General features: G+C 44.1%; 1 protein-coding gene across 1 annotated transcript in view; it reads right to left on the bottom strand.

Annotated features, from left to right (window-relative positions):
* Positions 1-12,500, bottom strand: part of LOC135092667 (nephrin-like) — a 117,144-nt gene that overhangs the window by 23,645 nt on the left and 80,999 nt on the right. The window contains exons 8-10 of the mRNA XM_063991272.1: positions 4,534-4,693; positions 2,612-2,709; positions 1,289-1,484 (exon numbers count right to left, since the gene is read on the bottom strand). Of these exons, the coding sequence (XP_063847342.1) occupies positions 1,289-1,484; positions 2,612-2,709; positions 4,534-4,693 (454 nt within the window). The remainder of the gene's footprint in view (positions 1-1,288; positions 1,485-2,611; positions 2,710-4,533; positions 4,694-12,500) is intronic.

The following is a 12,500-nucleotide window of genomic DNA, read 5'->3' as shown; positions in this document are numbered from 1 at the left end:
GGTGAAGGAGGGGCAGCAGGTCTCCAGATGTAGTAGTAGTAGTAGTAGTAGTAGTAGTAGTAGTAGCTATTTAGTCTTAGCTATGAAACGGGTTATAGGGAGGAAAAAAATGGGGAATTTTGATCATAAAATGCGTGCCTCCTTCATAAATCCGCGCGGGTGCTAAGACTGCTTTGACCCTGTCTTAGCGCGGGTAATGGCAGACGCTCCCACTGGTGAGATGGTTGGAAGATGTGTGGGTGGATATATGTACGAATGGGTGGTTGGGAGCACTGTTGTGTGGATGGGTAGGTGGTTGCGTAGGTGGATGGGTGAATGTGTAAGTGGATGTGTGAGTGGGTGGATATGGTTGAGTAGTTGAGTGGATGGGTTAATGTGGTTGAGTAAGCAATGAATGGGGTGGTGTTGTGTGGATCCACATTCTGCTTTCACGAAGCCTGTGTCCAGACGAGACATTTTGGGATCAAGCCGTTAGGGTGCCAAGTATCTCGAGTACCAAACGTCCTGAGGCCTATTGCACTCAGGCCGATCTTTCTTGAGGATCACCTGACCTGAGGCCTGTATGACTTGAGTACCATCCGCCCCAGTACCAAGTGACTGCAAAACTGCCCGAACACCTTTATTGCCAAGAAACTATTTACACACGAAACTTTACAAGCCTTCCCTTGTCAGATGCAAAGACGTGGCAGGAAGGATGGAGAGTCGCCTAAATATAAAGTCCTTCAGAATACCTATTGTCTAGAATCTCTTTATTACTCAGAAATTTGCCCACATTTACCCATGCCACCCTCAGACGAGTAGTAGGAAGGTTACTGAGTCACATAAATACCGGAAACACTTCAAGAATACAGACGCTCTGCAGACACTAACATCACTCAGAACTTTATCCACATTTACGTTCACAGGCCTTTTTTATGATTATGAGTGGGCGTTTTTTTTTTTACTTTTTGTTGCCCTAGGCCGGTGTCACCTCTTACCTTTCTCAAAAAGAGTGGTAGGAACGTCATGGAGTCGCGTATCTAACCTGCGGGAATCAGGTGTCCAACGGGTCTTTCTGAACCATAACTCAGAACTTTACCTACATTTACCCCTGCCAGCTCCAAACAAGAGGCAGGAAAGTGACGGGGTCGCGTATCTAACCTGTAGGGATCAGGTGTACTCGTATTACGCAGGGGTCATCTAATCACCGCAGAAATAACTATGGTCCAGAAACACTATTATAATACCCACATTTACCCCTGTCATCCCCAAACAAGTGGCAGGAAAGTGATGGGGTCTCATATCTAACCTGCGGGGATCAGATGAATGACGCAGGGATCCTTCTGAATACCGATCTTGTTGGCAGCCCAGCAGAGCAGCGTCCCATAGTCCTGCTCCATGGAGGCCGTGTAGTTGAGCATGGAGGACGTGCCTTGGCTCTTGATGGCGTGGAGGGGAAGCGCCTCGCCTTCAGAAGACCCGTTGAATCGCCACGTAAAGTTGACCTGGAGGAGAGACGAGCCACACGACACGTCATTGCTCAGCTCAGCGCCCCGCACCTCAAGACAGGAGGCGGTGGAGGGGAATTTCAAACAGTAAGTCAAGCGTTGGTGTATATGTGGAGAGTGTTGGGGCTATACGGTGTGGTAACCCTATATTAAATGAAGATGGGGCAAAAAAAAAGAAAAACGAAACAAAAAAGAAAATATGTAAGGAAGAAGAATGACAAATAGAGAACACAGAGGGTATAGTGCGGTAACCCTATATTCAATGAAGATGGGACAAGAAAAGAAGAAAACTAAATAAGGAGGAGGATATTACGAAGAAGAAAGATAAATAAAGAACACAGCAATAACCAGTACCACCTCACGACAAAGGTGATGGAATGCGATGCTGAGCGATTCAATGTAACTTGACAGGGGGAAAGAAAAGCATATTAATATAGACATGCAAAACTATTCACGTTGACTCTGTGTGGTACTGAAAGCTGTGTCAGTGCGCCACTCTGCCCAAAATTATTCAAGGCAACTTAATGGAGAACAGAAATAAAGGACTCAATATAAATATAAATCCCCCTGAATTTTTTAAAGGAGATGCATTTTTTACTTTACTGAAAAATGAAATATCTTCCGGGATGGGGGAGGGAAGTGAAAGCAAGGCTGATGGGCGTGGTGCGGGGCAGGGAGAGGCGGGGATAGAACGAGTGGTGTGTGTTCACTTAAAGGACTGCAGGAATGGGTGAAATGGGGATCATGCATAGTGAAGGTGCATGGTTGAGAAGGAATGGGGTTATCTTAGCGTGAGTACAGGGATGGGCGGGGTGAGCTTCTCTTAGCGGGGTGAAGAGATGGACAGGGATTTGCTGGGTGAAGGCAGGATTCACTTGGTAGGATGCAGGTATGGGGGGGATGAGGTTCACTTACCCAGTTGCAGAAGGGGGAGGGGATGGTATTCACTATCTGGGTGCATGGATGAGCGGGGACGGAATGGGCGTGCTGGGTTCACTCAGAGGGATGCAGGGGTGTCGGGATGAGGTTCCCTTTGCGGCGTGCTGGGTGGGTCAGGATAGGATTAATTTCATGGCGTGCGGGGATGAGCAGGGAGGGAGATGGGACTTCCTGACGGGCCTCACCTGGTGCGGGAAGGCCTCCACCTGGCACACCACCTTGGCACTCTCCATCCTGGCCACGCCCTGGGTGCGGCGCCCCGGGCTGCTGCACACCGGCGCGACTGTGGACACGGCAGGCCGCCATTAGCCGCACCGGGACTGATGCCGTAAGTCACGCACACGCACGCACGCACGCACGTACACATACACAGATAGACATACAGATATATACGCGTGCACACAGACAAAACAGACAGACTGAGACAGACGCACGCACACACCCGCACCCACAAGATTTATTTAATGCTACTCATTGATGGTTTTGTACTCTGTTCGAGATCTGAACGAGTTAATAAAAACTTTAAACACACACACACACACACACACACACACACACACACACACACACACACACACACACACACACACACACACACACACACACACACACAAAGTAATATTCCCTCTGGCTATTAAGTCTCCTGCAAGTTTCCCTGGATATTACACAGCCTTGTATTTTTCTTCATACATATTTAATCACGGCTGTAATTTTCCCAGTATAATTGACTCCTATGAAATTCCCTCCCCCATGAATATAGTCCCTCAAATTTTCTTTCTATGAATATCTAATCACTAAAATCTTCTCACCATGAATATCTAATCCCTTTCACATTCTCCCCAGAAATATGTAATCCTTAAAGTCTTCTCCCAATGAATAGTAACTTAAATCACTGGAATTTTCTCCCCATCAATATATAATCCCTAAAATATTCACCACAAAAATAATTGGTTCTTAAAATTTTCTCCCATGAATATTTTATCCCCTAAAACTCCCCACAAAAATAATTGGTTCTTAAAATTTTCCCCCATGAATATTTTATCCCCTAAAACTCCCCACAAAAATAATTGGTTCTTAAAATTTTCCCCAATGAATATTTTATCCCCTAAAACTCTCTTCCTATGAACCCTCCAGGCAGTCCCAGCTTGACCTGCCGCGTCGCCGCCCACTGTTCCCAGAAAGGTCGATAAAAGGCAAGCAAAGGCTGTTTGGGCCTGGCGGTGTTCTCTCCCTCCCATCAAAGGTCATGGGAGCCCCGCCGCGTCTTTTGTTCCGTGCCTCCAGATGGGGAGAAGTATGGAAAAAATCAACTCAGAGAGAGAGAGAGAGGATAAGATACTGTTTAGATCGTGTGTGTGTGTGTGTGTGTGTGTGTGTGTGTGTGTGTGTGTGTGTGTGTGTGTGTGTGTGTGTGTGTGTGTGTGTAGTGACAAAACATGTAGGAGGTTTCAAGACACTTATCCTTTAGTTTTTGACTCCGTTTGGGGATCGGTACCTCAGTGGGCCTTTTTTTTTTTTTTTTTATAAATTTAGTTGCCTCTGTCCAGTGCCCTCCTACACATATACAAAAAAATAAATAAAAATAAAAAAAAAAGTTCATTAATTTAAAAGGTAAGCTGGAGATGAAGCCGATTACCCAATGAAGTTATTTAATGGACAGCATCACAGAACTATTATTTGCTTCCTATACTTAGCTGATTGCCTTCAATATAAATAACTTCAAGTAACGCATCCAAAGAAACTGGACGAATATGAGGACAGATATCATGAGGATAAGATCGCAATAGAAGAGCTCAGAACCTACGTATGTGCTGCTATGAGGCGGACACACACACACATACACACACACACACACATATACACAAATACAACTTCCCCCCATTCCCCACCCCCTACACAGATACACCCTCCCTCTTTCCCGCCCACATATACATCCTTACCCTCCCCACTCACATAGACAGATACATCCTCCCTTCCCCTACACACACACAGATACACCCTCCCATCTCCTCACTCCTACTACACACTCCTCTTCCCACACCCGCTACAAACACACACACATACATACACACATCGTCCCAGTTTCTTCATACACACTGTTACTCACACATCACGTTGAGCTTGACACTGTTGCTGACGCCCTTGCCTTCCCTGTTGTGGGCGGCGCAGGTGTACACGCCGGCACGCTCCCGCCTCACCTTCTGCAACACGAGGCTGTGGTCCGAGATGATCAGGCCAGCGCTCCTATTGGCTTCCAGCACCTCGCCCTGCGGAAGAAGGATTGAAGGTCACACGAAGGAATATACAGTTTTTCTCCCTCTAGTGCTAAGAGAAGATTAGATGGATTTATGGATGGGGATGATAGGTGGAAAAAAGTAGGCCTGATGGCTTCTTGCAGTTTTCCTTATTTCGTATGTTTCTTCTTATAGATGAAAATATAAACACAATAACTTACTTGTGTTGTGTACAGTGGAATATTGCCTAATAAACCGTGGTATTTTTTTTTTTTTTCAACCGTAATGGACAGAAAACGAACTGGAATTATGTCTGGTATTAAATATTAAGTCATCATTCACGCACTAAAAGAACATGTGTGTGTGTGTGTGTGTGTGTGTGTGTGTGTGTGTGTGTGTGTGTGTGTGTGTGTGTGTGTGTGTGTGTGTGTGTGTGTGTGAGAACTGAACTATTGGGTCACGGATGCAGAGAAAACAAGACACGCGTGACTGAGGAAGGCGCAGGAGACCAAACACGATGGGGAAGATTGATGTGCCGTGCCATGTGTTAGTGTGAACTATACATGCATCCCACGTCCGAAGCATCAGCAGTATATAATTTTGGCCGAAAGTTGTTATTTTCTTCCTTAATTTCAACTTCACGAGCATAAAACTCCGGGCGGGGAATCTCACACTGTCTGCCAGGAATGTGGAGAAGGACGGTGTGCGAAAATGCTGCGAAATGTGTCCGGGAAAAATACATACTTGGAGTTTAAGAAGTTCAACTAATGAGGAGCGCGAGTCTCAAATTAATTCCAGTCGAAAAGAAAACGTAGATGCAATATTTGGTGAAACTGAGGAAGATACTGAGGAGAGAGAGAGAGAGAGAGAGAGAGAGAGAGAGAGAGAGAGAGAGAGAGAGAGAGAGAGAGAGAGAGAGAGAGAGAGAGAGAGAGAGAGATATTCGTTTAAACTAATGAAAACATATAACATCAATGAGGGCGAGGCGAGGGAGGAGTGTCCTGCGTGCGTGCGTGGGTTGGTTACTACAAACACGTAACACCACGCAGGGATATTGCCAAACTTAGCAGTGTGTGATGAACGGCGAGGAAGTAACACCTAAACACACACACACACACACACACACACACACACACACACACACACACACACACACACACACTTACAAGCATGTTCTGGGGAGGAGTAACGCAGATGTACAGTGTTGTTATTGCCACACGTAAACGCCACTGAAGGATATTGGCAAACTTTAGCGATGAGTTACAGTAATCCACGCCAAGCTCTAAACTGGCAGGTGAGGAGGTGAGTCTAGTCTAATACTCGCTGGCAACAAGTACGCAAGGAGAAGTGACGCGTGGAAAATATATATGGTATGAAAATATATATACAAATTGACGTGTCTGGTTATTTTGAGGTTAATAGCAAAATAGAAACAAGAAGATAAATATTTACCAAGACGAGTAATCAGGTCCGTATCCATTTTAATATGCACCCATTAACGTTTCCGGTTGTTTTTCTACGGATATTTTTTGAAACCGAATAAGTGAAACAGCAGGTATGTAATTTAATGTTTCTGGTTGGTTTAAGAATAATGTTGAGACAGGAACAGGTAGACAGCAGATAAACAGTTAAAAAGACGACAGATCTAGTTCCTATACGAGCAAATGTGCAAAACGTTCTTGGTTGTTTTAAGGAAAATATTTAAACAAGAACACGTAAAACGACAATATATAAATGATCGTTTCTGACTGTTTTAAGGATAATATTGAAACAAATGACAGTATCGCATTAACTTGACTGTGGGTAATATTCAAAGAGTCACTTTATTTGAAATTCGGGTAAAAACGTAGGTACAATAAATTTCATGAAAAAAAAAAAATGGAAAAGGAGAAAAGTACCGCATATCCACATTCACAATATTCCAAATGACTTTATTGCACGAATTAAGTTTGTGTATAATATTGAAGGAGTCACTTTTGAAATTACGGTGAAAAAAAAAATATATATATAAACCTGCTGAAGGAAAAGCGTAAAAGGAAAACTTGAAACCGTGAAAGGACGAGAGTGAGAAACACGAGAAAATGAGACGACCCTGATGGAGGATTTGTGGAATGAGAGAGAGAGAGAGAGAGAGAGAGAGAGAGAGAGAGAGAGAGAGAGAGATTTAATTACATCTCATGCCGCGCGAATGTCACAGTAAAACGTTGAAATGCATTAAAATTAACTATAAAAATAAATGATAATACAGCTTACAGGCATAAAATTGCTGGATATTAAAAATCGCACAAAACAGATCCGCCATATCCATTAGTAATAAAGATACCTAATACGTGGAGAGAGAGAGAGAGAGAGAGAGAGAGAGAGAGAGAGAGAGAGAGAGAGAGAGAGAGAGAGAGAGAGAGAGAGAGAGAGAGAGAGAGAGAGAGAGACAATACGACAGTTCTAATAACATAATGATAAATAACTGACAGACAGAATAGACAGAAAACTAGACAGATCATTTAAGTAACACAATGACATATTATTATTAGACAGTGGGGGAAAGAAACCCATGTAGACAATTCAAGGAACAATGACAGATCAGCAGGTTAGATAGAAAACAAGATTCAATTAACGGGAATTACAGATAGTAGGTGCATAAGGTAGAAAACCAAAAATAATTGAAGACCGTAATGACAAATGATTGACAGACAGGGTAGAAATAGAACTATACATAAAATTCAAATAATGGAATGAGAAATGACAGGTAGACGGCAGACGAACCACTAAATACACAGAGCAAGAGGAAGCAGGTTAAGCGGAGAGTTTAGTGAACAATTAGAGCAACGTAATGGCAACTTAGAGAAGGAGAAAGAAAGCAGAGCAGACAAAGAACTAGAAAGGAACGTAAGAAATCTTGCTAACATGACCTGGCAGAGACAAGTAACTGACAAATGGATGAGGAGCAAAATTATTGATGATGATAACGGTGATGATAAAGATAATGACCTGATGAACCTTAATGTACGAATAAGTGCCGTAAGGTGGCGTGGACAACAGCTAAGGGGCGCTCCCATGTCAGTGCCCTCGGGGAGTGTGGGGGTGGGGTAACGTGGAAACTCGCCCCTCGCATTCGCTTTCCCGTCATTTATGAACCTCCAGAGGTCACAATTTTTATACAAAAGAGGGCTTACTGCAATGCGGGATTGCTCCTGGGGGAAAAAAAAGGCAGCATACATGCATACACGTAAAGCGAGCAGAAAGATATATTTCATACTCTGGAAAATATTTTGACGCATTCACTATATATTCCAGAAAATAAGAATACCCAAGTCATGAATATTTTCTTCCTAGTCTAAATACATTAAAAAACGCGGCCATATGCTTATTTTTTCATCACCAATATCGAAAAAAACATTAAAATACAAAGCCCAGCATCATTTAATCCACTAATACTACAATTCACCAAGTATTTCTCAAGTAGAACAAGCATTTCACCTGAATACAAGAAATAAAGAAAAGGACCAAGGAAAGATATGCTCATTTTTCCCACACCAATAACATAAGCATTAAAACACAAAGCCCCAAAATCAGTTAATTAACCCACCGCCACCACCACAATTCCCAACCATTTCTGAAGTAGCGCAAGCAATTCACCTCAAGTTTGAATAATTCGCACAAACTCCCTCTTGTATTGTGAGAGGAGTCCTTTCTGAGAAGCCTCGTGCTGCCGTGATGGGGGGTGGCAGGGAGCAAAAAGTGTTTACTCAGAAAACGGTCTTGAAGAAGCTGGGAGGACGTGAGGCAAATATCAGTATAGCGTCAGTTGCGGGGGATGTTGAAGGAGTAGACAGCCTCACTCAACTCTACACCGGGAGGAGGTTGATGGCAAGGGACACGTGGGCGGAGGACAGAGAAAGAGAGAGAAAGAAAGAGACGGGGTAGAAGAGGAGGACCGGCTGGGACGCTGGCAAAGAAAGAAGTAAAATTGGTTACGTGAGATAAGAAATTTGACAGGAAACAGAGGGGGAGAAACTGCATGGGGACGCGACAGAGCCAAAAGAACGAGTGGGTGTGTCGGAAAGTGGATTCAAGAGCAGAAGTGAGGCGGAGATTGAGAAAGTGAAAAGTCATAATCTGATCAAAACAGGAGGAACTAAACGAAAGAAAATCCCTGAAGATATTAGGGCAGTGTACGAGAGGAGAATGGGAAGGTAAATACGAGCATCGGAGGGGAAGCTGGAGAGGAAACAGGAGAGCGCTACCAAGGGATGCTGGAAAGATGTGGTTCAGAGAAATTTGGGAGAAAGAAGGGGTGAAAAATGGGTGGGATGGGCGGCAGCTGTAAGGGGCGACCGGGAGGGCAGTGAATGGAACGTGAGGGGAGCGTGAAGGGGGCGTGAGTGGTGCGCCGTGCCCCTGAGACGGACGTGGCGGAAAGGCCCAAGAAATGGAATGAATCTTCGCTCTAACGAGCATCAATATATCGGAACTTAACTTCAATCGAGGTTTTTTTCCGCTTTTTTTTGCCCAAGAGGGAATTAAAATTGGGAATTACCACAAAAGTTTAGAAGGAAAGTTCAATACTTGGAAAATTCCTACGTAAAGAGACTGGATACTAAAGGCAGCGTCTGGAAAAATGAAATACACTGCGAGTTAGTTTGGTCTGGCCTGGCTTAGCTTGCCTCGGTCTGGTCTGGTCTGGTCTGGCGAGGGCGGCGCTGGTGGTGGTGAGCGAGGCTGTATTTAGCTAAATTAATGGGTTCCGTCTTTTATAATAGCACACTCCATTAACTAAATAGACGTTATGGAGTTGAGGAAAAGTTTGGAGTTTTGATATTAGCAGCGTGATTCTTGTCTTTACGAGTCTGGGAGTACTCGTAGTGTGATTTTATTCATGTATTTTACTCCTTCTGAGGGAATTAGCCTAGCCAGGTAACGCGGCGGTTGTGAGAGCGCCGTGATTCCCGCCACAAACTCGCCGCTGCAGCACAAAACACGCCCGGCTCGTAGCAAGTACGCGGCGCGGTGTGCTTCATCAGCCATTTTCATTTCGAAATTCTTCTCTCGTTTATTGGCGACCTAAACAACGCGAAACGAGGCAATTTTACTCTCCCAAATACCTCATAATTACCACAGATGACTACTGTCTCAGGGGCCTGTGTCAAGGAGGCGGGCAGCTGCAGTGCGTGTGCTTCTCGCTGCTTGTTTTCCCACTAACACGGCCGCCGCTGAGCCCGCTGCGGCCTGCAATGCGAGGCTCCATGACGCTTAATGCCTGGAGCGTCGATGCGAGAGGAGTCTGTGGGGAGCCTGGGTGTTCACTTTGCATCATGTTCTTATAAGTTCATCTAAAAGGTCTCTCTGTCTCCTCTTCATGAGAATTGGACCTTCAACAGGGGAAAAGCTGGAGGTAATGATGGCCTCATTCATGTAGCTCAAGGACTGGTGGGGCCTCTCAATCCCAGGCCTCGACATGTGCAACAGAGTGGTCAGTTCTCTTCTCTGCCGGTTTAAACCTTTCCAGGCACTGTTGGCCGGCACACATTGAAGACTACGTGAGTCTAGCAACTGGGATTCCGCTTAGAAAAATCTTGATTGAGAACCGAGAATCAAAACCATGGAATTATAGATACGAAGAGCTACCAACCTTCCGTGAGATAAATGATTACTTAAGATATAATAAATAAACCTAAACAAAGTTATTCTTGTATCTTTAAGATATACGTATTTTTCCTTTCCTTCTTTACCAAACCATGGAGTGTGTTGCGGTGGGGGCAGCGGCGCGGTGCCTCACTTCCTGCCTTGTACTGTGAGTCCCTGCCTGCATGATGACCTTTGAGGGACAGCTGCAAATGATACACTCTCCTCCAGTCACCGAAACACGAACATCGTAAAACAACACACCAAGGCTTATAGACCTACGGGAATGTTGGGACTAACACACACACACAGACACACACACACACACACACACACACACACACACACACACACACACACACAAATCTTCTCTTTCTAATTTTCCTTTGCGCATTCTCTCTCTCTCTCTCTCTCTCTCTCTCTCTCTCTCTCTCTCTCTCTCTCTCTCTCTCTCTCTCTCTCTCTCTCTCTCTCTGACAATGGCTTCAGATCCCAATACCAGCCACCATGCACGTCACGGTCAGCCACGCACACCCGAGTGACACCTTCCCACTAACAAACGCTTCCAATTTTCCTTGAGTACGAGAGGTCAGCGCGGAAGCGAGTGAACGAGGATTTCCTAGTTCGAGAAGCGGCCAGCCATTCTTCAGCCCATATTCGGAAACGCTTTGCTCTCTTGCCACGATGGAACGCTCTGCTCTCAGTACGACTGTTTTCAAGGGTCACAGATATGATTGGCCGGGTTTTCAAGATTGCTTCTCCAGTTAATAATGAAGGAATACTGTTAATCTATCAGTAAAAATCGTAGAAACAATCTTAAAAACCCGTATAGCTTCAATTAGAGCCTTTAAAAGTGGAGGTACGGGATAGAAGTGTTTTAGAATACTTGGCACACCTTTCCTGAAATCAGAAACCCCTCAGACATATTTGTGTGTCCTACAGTCAACTCAGATATTACAGTACTTAGACTCTGGGAAACCTATTCTTTTAATCCATTTTAATTTCTCGTAGGTGCTTTCAAGGTAATGGACAGTGCTTTTTTTGTCGTGAAATGTTGCATATCACAGTGAAAGGGTTAACCTCCCACGTGGTCCCAGGTAACCATTCATCACCGGGAGGGACGGGCAGGTGTGTGGGTGGTGTTGTGACAGTCCCATCTCTCCTCGACACGCGGCCACTGTATTTCGGGAAAGGCAGGCTGGCCATTTGTTATTCAGGTGCATTATCAGCGAGACACATGAAGGGAGGCGTTACCAAGACTGCTTCACTTATTGATTTTATGTGCAAAACATGAGGTGACAGGATATGCTTGCTGATATAAGAAGTTATTACACAGGTCAATTACACACTGTAAAGCGCAAAGCAGTGTCACTTCAGTTCGCGTTCACTAGTAGGAAAAATGTTTATTTAATTCAAAACAATCAAATGCACATGAAAACGTATACTTATAAATAAATATCTTTTTCTATTAATGAAATACAACAAGAGTACTCAAAAAGAATTTTCATTTACTTTCACGAAGAGCACAATGTCTGTTTACCTAAAAATCAATAAATACACATATTAATAAATAATTGCAAACATATAACTGAAAGTCCACTGAACAAGCAAAGCAGTAACAGCACGAACAAACCAATAAACAAACAAACACAGTATAATTTCACTTTACACTCACTAATGACGAAATATTTCACTTTCAAATGACAAATTAAATAAGCTAATGTGCAATAATAAATAAACAACAAACTCCATTGGATAAACACGACAGCACGAGTGAACGAGCAAACACAGCATAACTTCAATTAACGTCCGCTAATGGCAGGATGTTTGTTTACAGTCGATAACTCCCGCGAACACAATGCGCGCTCAGGTAATTTGCGACCTGAACACAGCACTAAAAAAAAAAAAAGGCAGAAAAAAAAAAAACACTAAAAACACCCACTCCTTCCTTGCACTACATGACATTAGCCAGTGACGGATTGCAGGGATTATACGAGCCTCAATTTAATCATTACGCGGGAGAGGGAAGACTTAAAAGTTCACCTGCCGGATTATTGGAGGAGGAGCGAGGCCAGGTGGGCAGTGCAGCGATTGGAACAGGCTGAAATTGGAGTATAAAAACCGAAAGTACTGTAAAGAAAGTTGGAAATCCAGAGGTTCGGTTACTGAGAGAGAGAGAGAGAGAGAGAGAGAGAGAGAGAGAGAGAGAGAGAGAGAG

The sequence above is a fragment of the Scylla paramamosain genome, chromosome 40 (genome assembly GCF_035594125.1).
Source record: "Scylla paramamosain isolate STU-SP2022 chromosome 40, ASM3559412v1, whole genome shotgun sequence".
In the NCBI taxonomy this organism is placed as follows: Eukaryota; Metazoa; Arthropoda; class Malacostraca; order Decapoda; family Portunidae; genus Scylla; species Scylla paramamosain.
The sequence above is the reverse complement of the archived record's forward strand: the minus strand, read 5'-3'. Positions and strand labels throughout refer to the sequence as shown.